The 24,903-nt window shown below is 39.5% G+C and overlaps 1 protein-coding gene across 3 annotated transcripts in view; it reads right to left on the bottom strand.

The window, feature by feature from the left end:
* Window positions 1-24,903, bottom strand: part of TDRD5 (tudor domain containing 5) — a 101,327-nt gene that overhangs the window by 57,910 nt on the left and 18,514 nt on the right. The window contains exons 1-4 of one of the 3 annotated variants that reach the window (XM_043924354.1): window positions 18,844-18,968; window positions 17,917-18,154; window positions 16,898-17,305; window positions 14,813-15,006 (exon numbers count right to left, since the gene is read on the bottom strand). In XM_043924354.1, the coding sequence (XP_043780289.1) occupies window positions 14,813-15,006; window positions 16,898-17,305; window positions 17,917-18,148 (834 nt within the window). In that variant the 5' untranslated portion in view covers window positions 18,149-18,154; window positions 18,844-18,968. Of the gene's footprint in view, window positions 1-14,812; window positions 15,007-16,897; window positions 17,306-17,916; window positions 18,155-18,642; window positions 18,817-18,843; window positions 18,969-24,903 lie in introns of those variants that run through there. The other 2 variants (XM_043924355.1, XM_043924353.1) reach the window with 2 other exon arrangements.

Here is a 24,903-nt window from a genome sequence, read left to right as displayed (position 1 = left end):
CTGATTTAACTGTGCCTTGACCTCTAACAAGTGGAACAGTCTTCAGAACTTTCTGAAAGACAGCCTCATGGGTTATAATCCTCAGGTTGGCTCCAATAAAATTTCTCATTTCTTTCTTAGATCAACTATTGATTCATTTTTTTTTTTTCACTGTCAGTACTCTTGGTTGTAAGGCTAAAGAACAAAGAAGTGCCAGATCCCTGTACTTGAACCAAACACTCTTCCAGTCAATAACCTATTAAGTAACATCACTGTTAGCTGTGCTCTAGGCTTACACACTCAGGCAAAGAATTCTGAAGAGCTGGACTGGCTAGAGTATCTGAGGCTTCATTCACTAGAATGATAATGGCTAACCCATACTTGCTAATTCACATTTTCATCTCTCATCTAAACTTACCCTAAAAAGATCAAAATAAAGGAAACTGAATAGAATGTGGTAAAAAGATTATTCATGTCTTGCAAAAATAGTTTAAATTATTCTAACCACTAGCTTTTGTGAAATAAAACAGGAAAATGGGAAAACACAGGATACTAATGAACAAGTTGGCCTGTTCCTCTTACAGGTGAAAAAAATGAAGAAACTCCAGTCCTCATTTTACAAAGGAGAAACTGATTTAATAACATGTTTTTCTTATTACAAAAATAATATATGCTTACTACAAAAAAATATAAAACACAGATGATCAAAAAATTCTCAAATTAACAAATTTGTCACAAATGTATCTATTATTTTTCTATGAATATAAAAACACATACATATACTTGTAGAGTTCTGAGGCAACACCTGGCAAATTTATAGGTCTACAATTTTAAGGAATAGAAAGTTGTACTTTTTATAAATAGAATTATGTAGGATCTGATAATTATGTAGAGTCTGTCCAACCAGGAAATTCAAATATATAATTTAGGAATTAAAGCCTACTTCTTAGAGAAAGATTTAAATAGTTTTGGTGGCAAAAAGCTCCAACGAGAAGTGAAATGTTGTGATCAAGTTGCATCTATGAAGAATTCTTAGGGCTGCAAAACACAGGATGAAACTCAAAGGAAAATAAATATAGAAAAAGTGTCTCTGTGTCTAACTCCTCTCCTTGGAGCCATGCCAGGCGCAAATGTCCTAAACTTGGCATGCCCTAGAGCCCGTGCTCTACGAGAGAAGCCACCTAGATTCCTAGCCATAACCACAGAAGACCCCACAGAGCCTGTGTGCTAAGTCAAGAGTCCACGTACTGCAGCAAAACTTTTTAATAAAATAAAAGAGAAAGAGTCCAACAGTTAGTTCATTGTAATCTTCTGAATTTCAAAGATAAAGACAGGCATTGACAAGCATATAACAAGTTTACCTATAAAGGAAGATGAGTAGATTGGTGTGAGGTCTCTCCAGCACAGGAGATGCCAAGAAAAATAAAAGAGATCTAAAAAATGGGGAAATCACTATGAAAGGAATGGAGTGAAAACTATCTTTTGGTAGTAGGACTATGAATACCTTTTTTAGGCCGAGTTTTCTGTATTAAAACATCTCTATCATTCCAAACAAAGTTATGACTCCCACCCTCCTGCCATAAACAGCTAGAGTTACAGACGAGTTACAGATGTTAAATAACAATGCACAACTGAGTGGAGGGCCCTAAACTGCCCCACCTGGCAGCCTGGAGAATTTTCAGTCTGCAGCCCAGAAAGAGGTAATAGAAACAGATGAACTGAGAAGGCAAATTCGAGTTTGGGAAGGACAAGGATGCTAATATATGTACAGGCATAGAGAAGAGGGACTGGCACAGACAGTGATAGCTCTGGAGATCTGCAGAGGGACTCCTGAAGTTTCTGGATGACGAGTGATCTATACATAAGGCAGGGGAAGGGGATGCTCTCTGATTCTGGTGAAACAAACAAGAAGCAACAGGCCACACAACACCCAGAGCTCACATGGAGTTGAGAAAAATTAACTGTTCCCACTAAGGAAGTGGTCATGTATGGAGATGAGAGCTGCACTATAAAGAAAGTTGAGCACCAAAGAATTGATGCTTTTGAACTGTGGTGTTGGAGAAGACTCTTGAGAGTCCCTTGGACTGCAAGGAAATCCAACCAGTCCATCCAGAAGGAGAGAAGTCCTGGGTGTTCACTGGAAGGACTGATGCTGAAGCTGAAACTCCAATACTTTGGCCACCTCATGCGAAGAGCTGACTCACTGGAAAAGACCCTGATGCTAGGAGGGATTGGGGGCAGGAGGAGAAGGGGACGACAGAGGATGAGATGGCTGGATGGCATCACCGACTCAATGGGCATGAGTTTGAGTAAACTCCGGGAGTTTGTGATGGACAGGGAGGCCTGGCATGCTGTGATTCATGGGGTCGCAGAGAGTCGGACACGAATGAGCGACTGAACTGACTGAAGGCAGGATGGAAGGACCTTCTCTTAACACATCCAGGTGACTCCTCAGAAAGGAAATGCCTCAGTGGTGGAGCCAAATTAGCCCTAGACTGAAGGTTTCTTTGGATTAGAAGTCTTAGTCTACTAAGGGTTCCAGAGCAAAATAACAGACACTAGGTGGCTGCAAACAACAAAAATTCATTTCCTCACAATTCTGGAGGCTGGAAGCCCAAGATCAGGCTTCCATCTGAAAAATAAAATTGTTGTTTAGTTGCTCAGCCGTGTCCAACTCTTTGCAACCCCACGGATTATAGCCTGTTCCTCTACAGGCTCCTCTGCCCATGGGATTTTCCAGGCAAGAATATTGGAGTGGATTGTCATTTCCTTCTCCAGGGGATCTTCCCGACCCAGGGATCAATCCTGTCTCCTGCACTGGCAGATAGGTTCTTTACTGCTGAGCCACCAGGGATAAAACATTGCTTGCCATATCAGTAAATAAAGGATGTTGCAGTCATCAGCAATTTGCAGCCACCCCAGACATGAATCCTAAGGGAGAAATAAGGAATGCCCACCATCAGAACACAGCTACACTGGACAGAGGAGCATAAGAAAACACAGAGCACTGGCCCCAAATAGCGGAGGTGCATACCAAAGGAATGATTTCAGTGAGCCCAGACTCTTGCATCTTCCCCTATACAGAAAAATGCTAACTAAATTCCATAACTTGAGCTATCTAGTTTTCTTTTATTAACAGTAGTCTTTTGTTCCGACTACCTGGTATTATTACAAAAACTTCTATATATCCTTCCTGCCCCCCCCACCCCGCACCTTCCTGTTCAGAACAGTCTCCTCGGCATTTATCTGAAAGGCTGTCTCCTAGGCTTGAAATACTAAGAATGTCTGCTGAATAAAACATAACTCTTAGCTCTTGGGTTGTGCATTTTTTCAGTTGACACAGCACAGTTGGATCCTGGTTTGGATTCGCTTTCTTGCTGTATGCTCCCACAGCCTTTCCTCGTTATATGCACATGGAGAAGGAGAGCAAGCTCTCTGGTTTCTCTTTTTACCTGTCATGAGGGTTCCACCCTCACAACTTCATCTAAACCTAACTGCTGCCCCAAGACTCCATCTCCAAATACTAATACATTGGGGGTCAGGGTTTCAACAGATGAATTTTAAGAGAACAAAATTCAATGGATGGTAAACCCTCTAACCTAACCATAACCCTCTAGGGCTCAGTAGTATCCAACTCTTTGCAACCCCATGGACTGTAGCACGCCACGCTCCTCTGTCTGTGGAATTTTCCAGGCAAGAATACTGGAGTGGGTTGCCACTTCCTACTCTTGGGGATCTTCCTAACCTAGGGATCAAACCCACGTCTCTTGCATCTCCTGCACTGGCAGGCAGATTCTTTACCAACTGTGCCACCCAGGAAGCCCCAGTACTTGCCCTAACAAGTCTTAAAAGCAAAACTCAAAATAATCAGTTGAGTCCAAGTAAATTAACTGAGTGAAGCTCAACAATGAAAAATTCATAATGTCTAGCAGCTAACCAAAGTTGCCAGTCATGCAAAGAGGTAGGAGAATATGACCATATCAAAAAGGAAAACAGGGAATTCCCTGGCAGTCCAGAAGTTAGGGCTCCACGCTGCCACTGCAGAGGAAGCAGTCAAGGAATTAGGTTCCTTAGTCGAGGAACTTCGATCCTTGGTCAAGGAACTAGGATCCCACATGCTGCAGTGCTTCCAAAAAATAGTTATATATATAAGGAAAGTATGAACACAATAAAGAGATAAAGGATATAAAAAAGATCTAAGTGGAATATGCAGAAATGAAAAATATCTAAAATGAAAAATAATCTAAATGGGATTAAATGCAACAGAAGATCACTGTTATCAAAATAAATACTTTAAAGCAAAACAAAAATGTGTTAAGGAACATATAACATATATATACAATTAAAATGTATCACAACAGCACAAAAGATGGGAAAAGTGAAATGTAAATCTATTGTTCTAAAGTTCTTAATCTACATGAAATAGTGTAATATTACACAAGGACCAACTTTGATAAATTAAAGTATATGTTGAAAGCCCTAAAACATCCAAATCCCCTAAAAATGTTTTTTAAAGAGTTACAACTAATAACCAAATAACAGCAATAAAATATAATCATAAAAAACAGTTAATCAGGAACAAGGTAAGAATGTCCTCTCTCACTGTTGCTTCTCAACACTGTTTAAGGAGGAAATGGAAAGCACAGATGACACTTGAACAACATGAATTTGAACTGCATGGATTCACTTACAGATTTGTTTCAACAATATATAAAATGATGGAGATTTATGAAAATCTGAATGAACTTGTAGGTGAACTGTGTAGCCCAGAAATATTCAAAAAAATTTAAAAACATATGTCATGAACATATAAAATACATGCAGATACTGGTCTATCCATACACAGGCATAAGATGAGTGACATTTAAGATAAAATTAACAATGTGTTCATTTTCTTACTGCTTTATAACTGTACTTTCAAAGAATTATATTACTGTGCAATATACCTTTCCTAATTGGAGAAACTGCTCATCAGCCTATAGTTACAGATAAGTGGTTTTTTTAAAAAATGTAGCAATGTTCCCAAAACTGTATTATGAATGTAACTATAAAGTTGTATGTCATAAAAATTTTATGACAAGTCATAGTGTTGTATAGAGGCTAGGCAACCATGAAGCAATCATATCAATTACTTTAGGTTATCATAAAACAATCATATTGCTGCTTCTACAATATCAATGTATGAATCACTGTACCTATAATTAACATTAATTTTGTTTCACATTACCTTTTCATTTTTGACAGCTAGTGTTAATAATATGTAAAATACATACAATGTTTTGTATCATGTAAGACATTATTGCTATAAGTACTGACAGATGATTCATCCTATAAACAATGTAAACTTATGATATTGATAAATACAATAGAGTTCTGTAAATACATTTTTCTTATGCTTTTCTTAAAAACTTTTTTCTCTAGCTTCCTGTATCATAAGTATGTGCTTAGTCACTCAGATGTGTCCAACTCTTTGGGACCACCTGGACTGTATCCTGCCAGGTTCCTCTGTCCAGGGGATTGTTCAGGCAAGAATACTGGAGTGGGTGGCCATGCCCACCTCCAGGGATCTTCCCAACTCAGGGATCGAACCCAGGTCTCCTGCATTGCAGGCAGATTCTTTACCATTGGAGCCGCCAGGGAAGCTCTGTATCATAAGTAGACAGTATATAATAACACTTAATATACAAAACATGTTAATCAACTGTTTATGTTACCAGACTTCTGGTCAACGGTCGGCTATCAGTAGTTGTTTTGGGGGAGTCAAAAGATATATGCAGATTTTTGACTGTGCAAGGGGTGGGTGCCCCCAACCCCCACAATATTCAACAAGGGTCAACTGTATAATAATTCAGAAGGAAGAAATATAACTACCTCTGCTTGAAGATGACATATTTGTCTATAAAGAAATCCCAAAGAGTCAACAAAAAAAAACTAGAATGACTATGCAATGATAGCAATGTTGCAGAATACAACATTAATAAGACAAAAGTTAATCACTTTCTTATATACCAGCAAGGAAGAAGTGGAACTCAAAAGTAAAAACACATGACCATTTAAGTCAGTGCACCCAAAATGAAATACTTTGGTATAAATCTAACAAATTATATGAAGAACAATACAAAACTCTGATGAAAGATATCAAAGAGCTATTAATACTACAAAATAAATGGAGAAATGTCCATGTTCATGGACAGGAAGACTTAATGTCATCAAGAGGTCAGTTCTTCCCAACTTGATCTACAGATTCAATCCAATCCCAATCAAAATCCCAGCAGGCTTTTTGGGAGATATCAACAAACTGATTCTAGAACTTATATGGAGAGACAAAAGACCCAGGATAAGTAACTCAATATTGAAGGAGAAGAACAAATTTGGAGGACTGGACTTTCCTGGTGGAACAGTGGCTAACACATCCCACTCCCAATGCAGGGGGCCCAGGTTCAGTGCCTGGTTGGGGAACAATGAGACCCCACATGCTACAACTAAGAGTTCTCATGCCACAACTAAAGAGTTTGTATATAAAGAATCTGCGTGCCACAACTTAAAAAAGAAAAAGATCCCACTGCTACAAACAGAAGACCCCACATGTCACAACAAGTATGGAAGATCCTGAGTGCTGCAGCTAAGACTCGGCACAGCCAAATATAAACAAATATTTTTTAAAAACTGGAGGACTGACATCATCTGACTTCAATACTTACTATAAAGGTACAGTAATCAAGATAGCTTGGTAATGGCAAAAGAATAGACAAACAAAACAATGGAAGGGAACAAAGAATGCTGAAATAGGTCCACAAAAATACAGCCAACTGATCTTCAACAAAGAGAAAAAGCAATACAATGGAGTAAAGAGAATCTTCAACAATGGTGCTGGAACAACTGGACAGCCACACGCAAAAAAAACTTGACTCTAGACAGAGACCTTACATTACACCCTTCACAAAAATTAACCCAATGTGGATCACAGACCTAAGTGTAAAATACAGACTATTAAAATTCCTAGATAATAACATTAGAGAACATCAAGATGACCTTGGGTATGACAATGACTTTTTAGATACAACACTATAAAAAAAATAACTGACAAGCTGGACTTTATTAACATAAAAAGCTTCTGCTTTGTGAAAGACAGAATATAAAGGCAGTGAAAAGAAAAGTCACAAACTGAAAAAAAAAAAAAAAGAAATTACAAAAGATATACTGATAAAGACTTGTCAAACAAAATATACAAAGAACCATTAAAACTCAACAATAAGAAAACCACCTAATTAAAAGCAGGGCAAAAGATCTGAACAGACATTTCACCACAGAAGATATATAGACAAAAAAAAAAAAAGATATATAGACAGCAAAGTAAGCATATTAAAAGATGTTCAGCATAATGTCATTAGAGAAGTGTAAGCTAAAACAACCGTGAGGTATCACCATACAGCTAGTGTGTATTAGTTGCTCAGTTGTGTCCGACTCTTTGCAACTCATGGACTGCAGGCCACCATGCTCCTCTGTCCATGGGATTCTCCAGGCAAGAATACTGGAGTCGGTCGCTATTTCCTTCTCCAATACATCTAGTAGAATGATCGAAATCCAAAACACTGACAACACCAAATGCTGTTGGGGATGTGGAACAAGAGGAACTCTCATGTTGGTGGGAATGCAAGATGATATAGCCACTCTGGAAGACAGTTTGGCAGTTCCTTGCAAAACTAAACCAAACTCTCATCATATAATCAAGCCATCATGCTCCTTGGTATTTACTCAAAGGAGCTGAAAATTTATGTCTACACAAAAAACTGTACACAGATTGTTTACAGCAGCTTTATTCATAACCAAAACCTGAAAGCAAACAAGCTGTCCTTTGGGAGGTAAATGGATGGACTACAATATATGCACACAATGGACTATTACTCAGCACTAAAGTGAAATGAGCTATGAAGCCATGAAAACACATGGAGAAACTTTAAATGCATATGATTAAATGAAAGAAGGCTATAAAAAGGCAACATACTGTATGATTCCAACTATATTACATTCTGGAAAAGGCAGAACTATACAAACAGCAAAAAGATCAGTGGTTGCTATGGGCTAGAAAGGAGGAAGAGAAGAGCTGATAAGAGCACAGAGAATGTGAGGGGTAGTGAAACTATACAGTGTGGTATTACAATGGTGGATATATGTCATTACACATTTGTCAAAATCCACAGAATTTACAGTATCAGGAGTGAACCCTAATATAAACTATAGACTTTGGGTGATTATGGTGTGTCAGTAAAGATTCAACTGTAACAAAGGTATCACTCTATTGCAGGATGCTCATGGTATAGTGAGAGACGCTGCCTGAATGTAGGGGCAGGGAAAATATGGGGACTCCCTGTATTTTCTGTTCAAGTTTGCTGTGAACTTAAAACTGCTCTAAAATTTTTAATTTTAAAAATTAATCCAAAAGAAAAAATAGGGAAAAACCTGTAAAAATTAGATTTAAAACACAAAAATCATTTTTAAAAAACTAAATATACATGGTATAAACATGCTCATTAAATGACAGAGACTAACAGAGTAAATAATAAAGCAAGACAACCATACACTGTCTTAAGGAAACACATTTGAAATATAAAAAAGTATGTTAAAAATAAAAGTATATAAAAACACACAGTGTTAACATCTAAAGAATGCTAATATCACTATGGTAATATAAAACAAAGTAAACTTCAAAACAAGGAATATTGTGAGCAATAAAAAGGGGTATTTCATAATGATAAACAGCAATTCATCAGGACACGCATAAATCCTAATTACTGGACTGACTAAAATAGTTCATTCAAGTTATTCCATAAGATGTTATGGAACAAACTTTTTGGCCAACTCAATATATATGCACCGAGCAGAGATTTATTTTTGTTTTTATTTTTATTTTCCAAACAGAGATTTATATCTAAGGCTAAAAGGCAAAATGGCATGGGTTTGGGTAGACTCCAGGAATTGGTGATGGACAGGGAGGCCTGGCGTGCTGCGATTCATGGGGTCGCAGTCGGACACGACTGAGCGACTGAACTGAACTGAAAAGGTAAAATAAACAAATCCACAACTATATTTAAATATTTCGACACTGATCCTGCAGCAATTAAAGGAAAAACTAGGAAAACATCAGTAAAAATAAAGAATTCCTAAATGATACTATAACCAACTTTACTGACATTTATAGAACACTCTACCCAAATATATTAGGTTGGTGCAAAATTAATTGCAGTTTTCCATTGTTGAATTTTGCTATTTGATATTGGAGTACATTCTTAAATAAATGTGGCTATGTTATACATCATTTTAATGTATACATTGCTTTATGCTTTTTTGCTAATGACTTATTATTTGCTATGTATCCTAGAATTCAACTCAATTCTGACACTGGAGATAGCATTCAGATTCCGTGGCCAAGTTCTATAAGACTGAACACCCATGGCATCCTCTGACTTTAGATGACAATTCCAAGTCCAGGTTGCCACCTGAGCGGTGGCTATAAAGCAGGTTTCCATAACCCTCTCCTTGGGTTCAATTTAATTTGCTATAATGGGTCACAGAACTCAGAGAAACATTTCAATTACTAGATTACTGGTTTATTATAAAAAGATATTGGAGAAAGAAATGACAACCCATTACAGTATTCCTGCCTGAAGAATCCCATGGACATAGGAGCCAAGAGGGCTACAGTCCATGGAGGACACAGGGAAGTTGGACACGAGTTAGCAACTAAACAATGACAACAATAAAAGGGTATAACTCCACACCACACACAAAAAGTAATTCAAGGTGAATTAAAAATCTGAACATAAGATCAGAAACCATAAAAATCCTGGAAGAAAACTTAGGTGATACGCTCCTTGTCCTCAGTCTTAGAAATGACTTTTTGGATTTGACACTGAAAGGAAAGGCAGCAAAGGCAGAAATAAACAAGGAGGAATACATCAAACTAAAAACCTATAGCACAAAAAAGACTATCAAAAAATGAATGAGAGAAAATATGTGCAGATCTTATATTTGATAAGGTATTAATGCTCAAAATATATAAAAGAACTTCCACAACTCACCATCAAAAAAAAAAAACCCCTAAAATTTCAACTAAAAAAATAAGCAGAGGATCTGAATAGACATTTCCCCCCCAAATACACAGACAGCCAACAGGTAAATGAAAAGGGACTGCTTGATACAAACAATCATCTTCCCTGGTGGCTCACATGGTAAATAATCTGCCTGCAATGCAGGAGACCTGGGTTTGATCCCTGGGTTGGGAAGATCCCTTAGAGAAGGTAATGGCTACCCACTCCAGTATTCTCAACTGGAGAATTCCATGGACAGAGGAGCCTAGCAGGCTACAGTCCATGGGGTCACAGAGTTGGACATGACTGAGAGACTAACACAGGAAATGCAAACCAAACCACAATGAAATATCACCTAACACCTGGTAGAATGACTATTATCAAAAAGACTAGAAATAACAAATGCTGATAAAGATGTAGAGAAAAAGTAATCCTTGTGCACTGTTGGTGGGAATGTAAATTGGTGCAGATACCATACAAAATGGTATAAAGAAGCACCATATATATCATCCAGCAACCTCTCGGTATTTATCTGAAGGAAACAAAAACACCAACTCAAAAAGATATCTGCACACCCATATTGACTGCAGCATTTACACAAACAACTTAAGTGTTCATTGACAGACAATGGATAAAGAAGTTGTGGAATATGTGTATCAGCCATAAAGCAAGGAGGAAATCCCACAATTTGTAATAACAATGAATGAACCTTGAGGGCATTATGCTAAGTAAAACAAGTCAGACAAATACTGCACGGTCTTACTTACATGTGAAATCTGTTCAACAAAAACAACAATAAAGAAAACCAAACTCACAGAAACAGAGAATAGATGGGTGGTTACCAGAGGCAGCATGCAGGGGGTGGGCAAGAGGTAAAGGTGCTCAAAAAGTACAAACTTCCAGTTATAAACTAACTAGTCTTGGGGATGTAATGTACAGCATGGTATTTCTTTTATATATAAATATACACACACACCCATAGATATTAACTGTATATTAATAATACTGCATTCTATAATTAAAAGTTGCTGAGAGTAAATCTTAAAAGTCCTCACCACAAGAAAAAAAATTTGTAACTCTGTGGTGATGGATGTTTAGTACACTTATTGTGATCATTTCACAATGCATACATATATCTAATCTTGTTTTAATCCTATTGTATGAAGCTAATATAATGTTATATGTCAATTATATAAGTTTTGTTAATGAATAAAAAATAAATAAAAAGATATAACTCAAGAAAAGTCAAATGGAAGAGATACAGAGGGCAAGGTATGTGGGAAGGAGTGCAGAATTTTCACACCTTTTCCTGGCATGCCACTCTCCCCAAATCTGTACATGTTCACCAACCCAGAAGCTTTCCAAACCCTTTGGGGTTTTCATGGAGTCATGGTTACATCAGCATGACTGAATAACCATTGGCTATGAATGAAATTAATTTTCAACTCTTCTACCCTCCTAGGAGGTTTAGAGCGGGACTGAAGAGTTTCAACCTTCCAATTACACAGTTGACTCCATTAGCAACCTAATGGAGTTAGGTTGAACCTAACTAAGAATTAGCAATTCTTAGGTGCTTTCCAAAAGTCACCTCATCAAAATAACAAAAGCCACCTTTATTGCTCTCTTTACTTAGGAATTTTCAAACGTTTTAGGAGATCTGTGCCAGAAAAGGTTGAAGACCAAATATATATTTCTTATAAAATCAGTGTCTTCCAACACAATACTAAGAAAATTTGATTTTTAAGAGTGAGCAAAAGATATGAATAGACACCTCCAAGGAGATATACAAATGGTGTATGCATGCTCAGTTACTTCAATTGTGTCCAACTCTTTGCGACCCCATGGACTGTAGTAGGTGAGGCTCCTCTATCTATAGGATTTTCCCAGCAAAAAGACTGGATTGGGTTGCCTTGCCCTCCTCCATGGGATCTTCCCAACCCTGGGATCGAATCCATGTCTTCTGCATCTTCTGCATTGCAGGTGGATTCTTTACCCCTGAGCCACTGGGCAAATATACCCAATATTATTCATCACTAGAGAAACTTCAGTTAAAGCCATAATGAGATACTACTATGCACCCACTTAAATGGCTACTGTTTTTAAAATTGATAATACCAAATGTTAACAGAGATGCAAGTGGAACTCTTATACATAGCTCACAAAGTAAAACTGTACAGCCACTTTAGAGTTTGGTAATTTCTTAAAAGTTAAACTTACTGTTTGACTCAACAATCTAACTTTTAGGTACTGACCCAAGAGAAATGAAGTCAATGTTCACACAAAGCATAAGCAAATGTTCATAGCAGCTTTATTCATGATACCCCAAACAGGAAACAATCCAAATATTATCTAATGATGAATATAAAATAAATTGAGGTATATCAGTACAGAGAAACAATACTCAACAAGAGGAACAAACTACTGATACATATTGGGTGAATCTCAAAAGCATCCTGTTAAAGAAACTAGACACAAAAAGTTAAGCATTATTTAATTCCATTCATATGAAACTCTTGGAAAGTCAAAATTATAGTAAGTATTGGTTGTCTATAGGTGTAGTTTGGGAAAGAGATCAACTACAAAGTGGCATGAAGGAATTCTGGGGGGAAGACTGAAATGCTGTTTCTTGACTTTGATGGCAATTACACATGTAGATACATATGTTAAAACTCAAGCTGTACATTTTCAATGGACAGATTTTACTACATGTAAATTAAGTTATACTAAAGCTAATTTTTTAAAGTTATAGAAAAAAGGACTTTTTAAAAACTTTTTATTTTGTATTGGGGTATAGCAAATTAACAAATAATGTGATAGTTTCAGGTGAACAGTGAAGGGACTCAGTTATACACATTACATGTATCCATTGTCCCCCAAACTCCCCTTCCATCCACGCTGCCATATAACATTAAAAAAAGAGTTTCATATGATATACAGTAGGACCTTGTTGGCTATCTATTTTAAATACAGCAGTGTGTACATGCCCATCCCAAATTCCCTAAGTATCTTTTACCCCATTCTTCCCTCCTGGCAACCATAAGCTCAGTCTGTCTGTTTCTGTTTTGTATTAAGTTCATTTGTATCATTTCTTTTTAGATTCTACATATAAGGGATGTCATACAATACTTCTCTGACTTACTTTACTCAATATGACACTCTCTATATCCATACATGTTGCTGCAAATGGCATTATTTCATTCTTTCTAATGGCTGAGTGTTATTCCATTGTATAAATGACAAAAATTCAGCACCCATTTATGATAGAAACTTTTCAGAAAGTGGGCACAGAGGGAACATACCTCAACATAATAAAGGCAATATATGACAAACCTACAGTTAGCATTATACTTAATGGTAAAAAGCTGAAAGCATTCCCTCTAAGATCAGGAACAAGACCAGAATGTCCACCCTTACCACTTTTAGTCAACATAGTTTTGGAAGTCCTAGTTACAGCAATCAGAGAAGAAAAAGAAGTAAAGGGAATCCAAATTGGGGAAGAAGAAGTTAAATGGTTACTGTTTGCAGATGACATGACACTATACATAGAAGATTCTAAAGATCTACCAGAAAACTACCAGAACTCATCAATGAATTCAGTAAAGTTGCAGGTTACAAAATTAATACACAGAAATCTATTGCATTTCTATACACTAACAACAAAAGATCAGAAAGAGAAATTCAAGAAACAATTCCACTGACCACTGCATGAAAAAGAATAAAATACCTAGGAATAAACCTACCTAAGGAGACCAAAGATCTGTACTCCAAAAACTATAAGATGCTGATAAAAGAAATAAAAGATGATACAAACAAGTGGAAAAATACACCACGTTCATGGAGTGCAAGAATCAACATTGTCAAAATGACCATAATATCCAAGGCAATCTACAGATTCAATACAATCCCTATCAAATTACTAATGGCATTTTTCACAGAACTAGAACCAAAAAAAAATCTCAAAATTTGTATAGAGACACAAAAGACCTCAAATAGCCAAAGTAAATATAAACAAAGAAAAATGTAGCTGGAGGAATCAGGTTCCTTGACTTCAGACTATACTACAAAACTACAATCATCAAAACAGTATGGTACTGGCACAAAAATATTAATAGAAATATAGCTCAATGGAACAGGATAGAAAACCCAGAAATAAGCCCATGCAACTATGGATAATTAACCTATGACAAAAGAGGAAAGACTACATAGTGCTGGAAAGATACTCTCTTCAACAAATGGTGCTGGGAAAACTGGACAGTTACATGTAGAAATAAAGCACTTTTATGTCTTTAATTCCCATGACCTTATTTTGAGCTCTACTTGTTCATCTTGCAAACTTAACCAGGTTTTTATTGGTTCTAGTCTAATAGTTTTTACTCAAAGTCCTTCAGCATTACAGTCACATAAAAATACCAGGACTGCAGTGTCAGGGCCAGCATTCAGGTGAAGATACTCATGAGGTAAGTTGCAAATATGCTCTATAACTCTGATGAGAAGCTGGAACTAGAGATACAGATTTGGGAGTCATCTGCAGAAAACAGTAGAAACCAAGGAGTTGATAAAATTGTACTCTTTTCTCACGGCCAGGTCTCACTTCTTACTAAACCACAGAAAATGCTTAAGTTAAATATGAAATAAGTGAATGACTTGAATTTCAGAAGGGCAATTTTTCTATGAGAGTTAAGAAATAACCACTGAATTTAAACACAGTTTTGGTATATTTATAGCTCCAAACTTGGACATCTTACCTGGTTTAATTTTTCACTCTGATTCAGCCTTGAAGTCTCCATTACATTTGATCTAGTATTCCTTTCCATGCCCAGTATTTGCTTCGGTGGTTCCATGTTTGAAGCAGGTTGTGAAAAGCATGCCTTTGCTACTGGGAAGCCTATGGGACATGACCCTTGTTGCTTCATTCTAAAAGGTTGGGTGAAAATCTTACCTTTTGTGAATAAAAGAAGAGGAGAGAAAAATTGTCACTACCAATTTCTAGTTTACCTTCTGGTGGCTATATATAGAGGTTAGGCCCTTAGAACTAAAAAGTCAGCTTGCATTTTCATGTAAAGCCAATAAAATTTACATACAATGGAAATGATTAGTCATCTACAGAAGAAAAAACAAGAGATAATAAATGTGTTACTGAAAGATTGGGGGTTTCTAAAACTCTACTTAAGGACACCTGAAAATCATTACAAACAGCCAGGACTCAGTAGGTAAAAATCAAAAAAGCTGTATCTTATTTAGGAAACCATTAAGTCTTCAAATAAATAATCTGCTTGAATCATGCTTTTCAAACTGGATAACCATCTAGTGGTATGGGGGGAGAGGTGGAGAATGAAAAGCTACAGAATAAAGAATATTATCCTAGAGTATAGATTCTTTTCTTCAAGGTTAATAGGTAAGGAAGCACTACAGGAGAAAGGTTTATTGTTAAAAAACATGAAAGATAACTGAACCCCAGCAAGGCCTAGCTCTTTCTTTACCCTAAGATCAAGCTGACAAGAGGAAATTACTTCCAAGATAACCTGATGAGGAATAACAGACTATGGGTGGAGAAAATCAACAATTCAATCACTGGGAAGTAATGTCCACCCCCTACAACTCAATAAATTGTCAAACTGCTTTATACAACTCAACCTCATATAAGTTGAATAGCATGAGTTACTCTCCCAAAGTTTGAGCACCTCAAGAATACTGACACAGGGAGTTCCCAGGTGGCCTAGTAGTTAGGATTCAGCACTCCTCACAGCTGTGGTCTGGGTTCCATTCCTGGTCATGAAACAGAGATCCCACAAGTGGCATGGCACAGCCAAAAATTAAAAAAAAAAAGAATAATGATGCTGTTGAGGTTTAGACTCAAAACACTCAGTGGCCCCATAGTCTTCCTTGACTGTAAACTCCCTACCATATCCTTGTCAAATTACACTTCCCATCACAATTTAAATATTGGTTTGTAAATGTGTGATAGTCTCATGATTTTTCTGTATTAATCTAAAAATACAGATTTTTGAGAAAAAGAAAAATCACTGAAATGGACATAGAGTTCCCCAAATAGGCAGTGAATGGATTCTATACTGTCAAGGGTCTAGAGAGACAGTATATCAATAACCATATTAGTCTTCTGAGCTTTTAAGAAAGACAGTAATTGGGGAGGCAAAGCACTGAATTAGCAGTAATGAGTTCAGTACCTAACTTTAGCTGTTAGCCATGAAATTTTTGAAAAGTCACTCAACTTTCTTGAGTTTTGACTTTCTGATCTGTAAGACAGTTACTCAGCCAACCTGTCTATAGTATGAGAACCCAAGGTAAAATGCTATACAGATAAGGTGGTTATTACTACACTACATAAATTAGTACAATGCCTGCTAGGGTATGAAAGATTCAGTGATAGCCAAGATCAGATAGCAAATGCCACAGATCAGTATTATTTTTTAAACTTTTCATTTTCTATGCTATATCTTCTTTACCTGAATACACAGAACTGATGTTCATTTACAGCACTCCAGAGAGGGCTGATCTTATGTTTTCATAATAGTAGCTACCACTTACTGTGGGCTTACTAAATGCCAGGCACTTTACAGATCTTGTCTCATTTAATCCTCAGCATGACTCCAACAGCCAAGTATTATTATTCCTATTATAGAGATGAGGGGACTAAGGGCTTAGCCATTTTAACTCACCTGAGATCACACAGCTAGCAAGTGGTAGAGCCACGATTCAACTTCAACAAACTGGAGCTTAGTCATTACATGCATACATACCTACACATATGTACCACAACAGCTCCAAAATCTGCTGATCTGCAATACAGTTACCTTTACTAATGTGCTTACCTGCAGGCCATCCTCTCTGCTTTTCCTCTGATACACTCTTCTTCAGCGTCAACAAAGAACCTGCTCTGGTCTGCTCCACAGAAATAACATCTGAAGCGGCATTCAGCACTTCGAACATAGAAAGGAAGCCATACTGCACATACTGGAATGATCGTCCAAATCGATTGGCAAATGCCTTTTCAAAATCAGAAAGGAGAACAGGAGATAACGCCAAGAGGTCTTTCAACTCACTCTTCACAACAGCTGGAAGAATAGGGGACACCCTTCCTCGGTAAGGTACTCGCCGGCGAGAGCTGGGACCAGAGCAAACACTGGCCCTTCCCTTCTGCACGGAGTTTCGAACCTTATGGTTGCTCTTCTGTTTTGCAACTAAATTTGCTATTCCTTTGGTGGACTCATCTGGGATGGCTAAGGAGGTGTGAAGAAGAAAAAAAAAAAAGAAATCATATTTAGGTGAAAACTGACTCCCTTCTTCATTCTTTGCACCTGTGGTTATACAATTTTTTGCTCTCCAAGGAGCTGTGTATCTGGGTGGCACAAGAAACGTGAATCCCTGGTTACTCCATTTCTTGCATTTTATACAACTTGTTAGCTTCTCTACTGGAGGATGGAGAACAGTGGAACCCAACTTGTTAACACTGCTGCTAATTAACTCCTGAAAGATCTGAAACTCTAGAGATGAACAATAAACTTCCCTACAATGTTTTTGTGCTTCATGAAATTTAGAACAAGATTCCATAATTAAAAAGTCCCCTTGTTAAGTTTCTCCTGGCATATGTTAAAACATTAAATCATATGAAAAACGTAGTTTTTGTGAAAGCAGAGCATTCTGGGGAGGGTTTCCTGACTATGCTAAAGATCTAACTCTGCCCACAACCTCAAAGGTGCCTATGATCTCTCTTCTCCCTCAAGAAAGTAAAATCCCCTGCCTGGAATGCAGGATACTTGTAGAGCTAGAACAATTCTTTACCAAGTGATTATTATTACAAAGTTCATAGACCTCCAAATCTTAAACCTACCTTTCAGTATTACAGTGCCATCCCCACAGGGGCAGACACTGACAACATCAGGCATATCCAACACCAGCTCCATGGCGGACCGATACCCAAGGATTCCGAGCGGTAAATGGTTGCCAACCATCAAAAGGTACTCCTTTTCCAACTGCTGTGGGGTCAAACCATCTTTGGTGGAAATGAGAAGTGACCTTATTTCCTTCCTCAGGCATTCCTGTATACGCTCTTGTTCAGACATTGCACCCTACAAGATTTAAGACAGAAACACTGCTCATGAGGAAAAGCAGGCAAACCCAAGAGGAAAAATAATAAAAAGTTTAAAATGGCCCAAAGTGGAATATAAACAACTGATGCGCATTTTAAAGGTAAAATGAGGCAGAGACAGTACCACGAGGGTGCTCTGAAACTTGGGTTTGGGAAAGCTCCTACATAATTCAAAGTCTAAATCCCAAACTGTGATGATTAACCTAAGTGTGCCTCGAGAAATCCCTGCCGCGACCTAACGTGTGAAAAGTTTAAGTTCCTGGCTCGTTTTTTGGGTGAAGCCTTAACTCTGCTTGTCCCGGATCCCACTCTACACTGTAGACTTAGTATCAGATTCTCTCTGGCCCGCCATTCGGGAACCAGGACTGGGAAGGAGGCAAACGCAGTACGCCTTCTTCCGCAGTGCGAGGACTGGGCTCCGCGGAATCACGCTCGGATGGGCAGACTTTCTCCAGAGCCCAAACCTACGGAGAGGCTCCCCGCGTCGTCTTCCAAAGTCAACCACCTGGTCGTTGCCCGAGCTCTACCAACTGCGCTCGGCTTGGGCGCGGGGTGTTCACCCCTCCCCACCCTATCCCCCAAAGCCTACGGCCCTGGGGAAAAGAGGTAGGCGGGCGGGAGGCAGGCGGAGCACCCTTCAGCGGCCCGACCCTGCCGGCCGCCCCTCACCCTGGCGCTGGCGCTGGCGCTGCCGTTGCGGGCCTGGCAACGTCAAACGCGCACACGAACTAGCAGCCACCGACCGGCAGCTGGGAGGCGGCCTGCGCGCCTGCGCACTAGTGCCTGAGGGCCCGCGAGGTGCTCTCCGGGCGCCGCGTTCCGGCCCCGAGGGCTCACGGCCGGTGGGACGGTTAGGTAGGACTGGTGGCTCCGGGATCTGGCCTGGGTTCGGTCCCAGTCCTGGGGCGGCCTAGGTCCCCTCCCAGGCAGCCTTCTGGGGTGGCCGGCGCCTACTTCTTGCGACGTGCTTGGGAGACACGAGGTGAGGCAGCGCGCACAAGAACCCCTCCAGACACCTCTCAGCCGGAGGAGAAGGAGGCTGCGAGGTTCTTAGCCTAGGTGTGCCTCTCAATCACCCGTGGGGCTACTTTAAGAAGTGAAAAAGATGCTCGGGTCTGATCAGCAGATACTCTGATTCTAGCAGGTCTGGGTCTATTGGAGGAAATTTCAGGCAATTCTGATGCTTGGTGGAGAAGCACTGCTGCGGAGCTAGATAGATGCGACTTCCCGCAGAGCGGAATGGGTGGGGCAACGAGGGCTTCCCGAATGATTGGAGAACTTCACTGGAGATGAAAGAGTTGGGAAACTAAAGAGGAGGATGTACTTGAGGAAATAAGCTGGGGTGTATTTTACTGGATAGGTGGAATGAGCCAGATGTATAAGGGCCTTGAAAACCAGAAAATGGTAGTTTAAGAGGTGTAGACTTGAAAGGCAGAGTATGAAGACTTTTACCTTAAAATATATAATCTAATTAAAGGAACAAGAAAACCAAAAGGTAACTGAGGATGAGTCAAAGAAACCAGAGCGCACACATCTACTTTCACCTAAAATCCCACGACATTAAGAAAAAGGCTCTTAGGAACAAAATGTTCCATCAATGAACCAAGAATACTGAGTAATCTCAAAATACAAAAAAGATTTGTGGGCTGGTTTATAGCAAAACAGACAGGGCTAAGTAGCCAATGAACTAAAAGGAAAGTGATGAGACATGAAGAATGGATCCAGCTGGACACCACTCCAACATCTGAATGACAGGTATTACACAAACAACAGAATGGTGGTGAGGGTTGGAGATGTGGAAAGAAGAAAATGTCTCAGATTTGAAGAAAAACACAAATTTTCAGATTAAATGGTTCCACTGAGTCCTTAGGATAATAAACTTAAGATCCCATTCTAGACAACATCCAGAAGAAAAAGAAGAGCTTTTATATAGAAATAGGTTACCTAGAAAGCAATGGAAATTATATTGCCATTGGATTTCTCAATGGAGTAATGTCTTCAAAGCTGAAACTGAAATCCTTAACCCAGCCAAATCAGCATTTAAATAAAACACACAAAAATTCTGAAAATTTACCATCTCACTAAACAACCTGACAGCAAAATGGACAATGAATTGAAAAACCATATCCCTAATTTTCACCCCATTATCTACGATAATAAGTAACATATGGTGCATTTACTACATGCTCTTAACGGAGATTATCAAATTTTAACAATCTGAAAAAGTACAATTATGATCCCCACTTTAAACTGAAGAAACTGACAGAAATGAACAAGGATATAAAAAAGTGATGGGCAATAAAAACAAAACTCTGGATTGAGTCTAGAAAGTTATTGGTGCATAATGTGAAAATAAGAGATTTTTACCAAGATATTCTGGAGCTAAATCTCAGATCAATAACTGCAATCTGAGTGTCAGGGGCTGAGTTGCTTCAATAAGGGGACCCCATTTGGAAGAGTTAAGCTACACTTGAAATCATGACTTGCTTGGGTTTATAACGCACTGTCATTCTCTGAGAACTATCAGACTTATGTAGTCGCTACCTGGAATGAGGTGAGAACCATCACCTTAGCATCTTTCTTGCCTTTGATGGAGACACTCTGTAGGTATGTAATGCTTTTGATGTACTATTTTGGCACTTCACTTGGCATTTTCTACCAGAATAGCCCTTACTCAATGAGTGAATGTGCCCATGTAAGAATTCTGTCAGTTGCCAAGATTACCTATTCCAACTATTCACTTGGCAAGTAGGGTACTAACCACAGGATGAATTCACAGTCCTACTGGCCCTGCCCAAAGGTCAACTTGGCCCAGAATTTAATTCATTTATCACCTAACCCCTACATGCTCAGAATGTTGACAGCACACAGTGACATTTGTGTTCTTTTGAAATTAGTGACAGTTACTAAGAAGTTTGAGTTCCTCCTTTTTTCCAGAACATTTATCCATAAGGGGTTCCAAGGCCTTTGGGGAAAGGCTGGAGAAAAGGTTTGCAGTACTTAAGTACAGTGTTTCAGCAGCATCCTTCTTTAAGAATATTTAGGCTACACTCCTGGGATCTGATTTAGTTCTTGGAACAGAACTGACAAGTCATATTTCTCACTCCGAGTCCTCTGTTCCCAGACCTAGAACTGTGTTTTGTTGGTTTGAAATTACACAAATTAAAAAGACTTAGTGAGTTGTTTGTTGATTTCATCCCTGGGACCCTACAATTAATTACCACAACCAGACCAATGTGTTTTCCATCCTGCCTATTATGATGACCAGAGAACACTTGTCTTTGTTAATTAACTGTCTCCACCTGGTCTCCTCCCATCCCCTGCTTGTATCTGGGAGTATATTTCCATTGCAGCTGCTCCTACCAGCATTCCTGCCTTAGAAAACAGCCAATAATGAGTTTTGTGTTGTTGTGTGTGTTTTAAGCTTCTGAAGCTTTAATATATGCCCCATAACAAGTATGAGAGACTCTTTTGAAAACACTGTCTGTGAAGGAGGAGGTGAGTTAGAAGCTCATGATAGAACTTGGGCAGCATTCCAACCTCCCAAAGTTTAACACTATGCCCAACTTGGGGCCATTTGATGTCACTGTTCAATTCTATTCCTCACAGCAATTACGCTAAACCTTTGCCATCCCTATTAAACTTTTGTACATATTCCTGCCTCACCACTAGAAAATGACTTGGCTCTGACTCCCAAAGACAACACACACAGAGAGGGAGAGACAGAGCGAGAAATACTTTCTAACATCCTCCAGCCATTCCTTCTTGGCCAAATCCTTGAATAAACAGTCCACGCTCACTTTTCCCCGCTTTTTCATCCACCATTCCCTACTCAATCTGAAGCACTAGGTCTGCTACTCTGAACATCTTAGTTTTATCAAAACCACCAATGACAAATCTGACAGATCGTAAGGACTTTTCAATATTTCCATGGTCGGTGATGGCTGCTGTTTCCTCTCTGTGTCCCCTCCCTTTCTGAAAATCTCTCCTGAGTGTCTATAATGCTGCTTCATTGAGCTTGGCACCTAGGTTTCTGCTCTTATTTCCTATTTCTGTTATTCCATTAAATGTCCACACCTAGCAGGGTCTGTCCTTGGCTTCTCCTTTTCAGTCTTCCCCCTCTTCCTGAGTGACCTTTTTCACTCTCACACCTTCAGCTTTGGCTCATGCCTTCCGAAACACATGTTCATGCAAATAATACAGATTTTCTAGTTCTTACCATGTGCCAGGCACTGTTCTAGAATACAGAACTACAAGAGCAAGACAAAGTTCTGTTCTCCTGGACCTAACTAAGGACAAACAAAAAGCAGATAAATATATAAAATGTCAAGTAACGATAACTATTAAGAAAAATAAACCAGGGTAAGCCAGACTGAGAAGGGGCTGTTTTAAACAGTATTTATAAAACACTTTGTTTGACCTCTAAGAACTTGTGGCTCCAGAGCATCAAAACAACGTAGAAACTTGTTACAAATTATCAGACCCCACCCTCCACTTGCTCAACTAGAACCTGGGAGAAGGGGCAGAAAGAGCCCAACAAGGCAGTTTAATTGGCCCTCCAAGTGATTCTGTGCTGTGCTTAGACGCTCAGTTGTGTCCGACTTTTTGTGACCTCATGGATTTTAGCCCACTAGGCTCCTTCTGCCATGGGGATTCTTCAGGCAAGAATACTGGAGTGGGTTGCCACGCCCTCCTCCAGAGGATCTTCCCAACACAGGGACCGAACCTGCGTCTCCCACATCTCCTGCATTGGCAGGCGGATTCCCCACCAGGGAAGCCCAAGAACACTGGAGTGGGTACCCTATCCCCTCTCCAGGGGATCTTCCCAGCCCAGGTATGGAACAGGCGTCTCCTTTATTACAAGTAGATTCTTTACCAGCTGATCTACCAGGGAAGCCCCCAGGTGATTCAGATGGCCGCTAAAGTGAGAACTGCAGTGCCTACCCTACCCCCAGCCCTGATGCATTGTCCTAAATAGATGACTGGTGTGTGGTCTATCGGATTGATTTTCTCAGCCTGTAAAGGTAGCTTGAGGGTTGGGGGGAAAGGAGATGCTGGGGACCCCTCCGGTCAAAAGTAACCTCCACCCAGACTTTTCAGAAGGCAACCAAGTGGGGTCAGCTGACCCAAGGAGGGTCAGCTCCCTGGAGGTCACAGGCCTCCAGGGAGCAAGATAGAGCCAGACACTCACTGAATCTGCTGCAAGAAGCTGGGTGCTGCCAGTTTTCTTCCGAGTCCAGGAGCGCCAGAAGAAGCGCGGATGAACTTCCCTTCCGGTGCGCAAGGAGGCTGCACAGCATAAAGTGAGGCCCACGAAGGCCGGGGGAGCGAGTGGGGTTCCTGCGCAGCGGGCATTTGCCCTTGCAACCAATTCCATGCCTGAAGTTTTGTCTTTATTTTGAAATACTGGTTTGGAAAAAGTTTGATTGAATTTGAAATCCACTTGTACCATCACAGTTACTCCGAAAGAAGAGAAACCATTACAATGAGGAGCCTGCACACTGCAACTGGAAAGTAGCCAGGGATCGCTGCAACTAGAGAAAGCCTGTGGACAGCCACCAAGATCCAGCCCAGCCATAAATAAATCTTTTTAAAAAATCGTGTGAACACATTTCTCATCCATGGTAACAAAAAATATTTAAAGCTTATCAAAAACCCTTGATTAGGAATTTCATGTAGTCGTTTGATCTGCTGAAAGGCCCAGTTCTTGAAGCCCTCTGAGAATCACCTGCCCACCTCTTAATATGGTTTAAACTAGGTTTTCTCTGACTTCACTCAGGATTACTTGTCCCCTCCTTTGGGTCCTCATGGTAACATATAGATATCTGTGGTTCTCAACCAGGAGCAACTTTGTCCCCATGGGACACTTGACAATGTCTGGGGGTTGGTACTACTGGCATCTCGTGGTGGGTAGAAGTCAGAAATGCTGCTAAAGATCTTACACAGGAAAGTCCCCTGCAACAGAGAATTATCTAGTCCAAAAGGTCAACAGTGCTGAGGCAGAGAAAACCTGCTGTAGATCCTTCTGTCATAACATACACTATCACACCTATATGTTTACACATCTGTTTCTCCCTGTTAGACTCTCAGGTTCCTCAAGGACATGTCTTACCTTTACATTCTCAGAGGTGAGCAGTGCTAAACATACAGTAAGTGCTCACTATGTATCTGTGAAGTGAATTCATGAGAGAAAAGGCAGTCTTACCTACACCTAACAAGGAGACAACTGCCTCTCCAGGCAAAGAAGGCCAGAACTTGAAACACTTGAGAGCAGTATAATTAGGGGAAGTAGGTCTGACAGAGATGCCTGCAGTTATTTACCAACTGCTCAACCTATAAGGGTCAAAATCTCTCAAGTCTTCTAACCCCTCACCCCCACGACCCACTTCCTAACTCCGTGCAGTCACCAAATTCTGCTATTTCTCTACCTCATAAATTTCCAGAATCTAAACCATCCCCACGGCCAAAGCCAGCTCTCATCAGCATCGCTTTCCTAGCCCACTGCTGTGCCCTCCTGGTTGGTTTTTCTGCCACGTACAAATTGAGAAAGTCAAATTTAAGTCCCTGTGGTTTCTTCCAGATTTAAAATAATAATTGCAATTTTATCTGGTGATAATGAATTCCAACTTTTCCATTAAATAAGATGTATAAATATTCACTCTTCATTGTAGATATAAAATTTCAAGCTGCTAAATGAGAATAAGTATATTAATTTAGAAAGCCTCGAAA

The sequence above is a fragment of the Cervus elaphus genome, chromosome 14 (assembly GCF_910594005.1).
Source record: "Cervus elaphus chromosome 14, mCerEla1.1, whole genome shotgun sequence".
NCBI lineage: Eukaryota > Metazoa > Chordata > Mammalia > Artiodactyla > Cervidae > Cervus > Cervus elaphus.
This window is presented reverse-complemented; position numbering and strand designations above follow the sequence as displayed.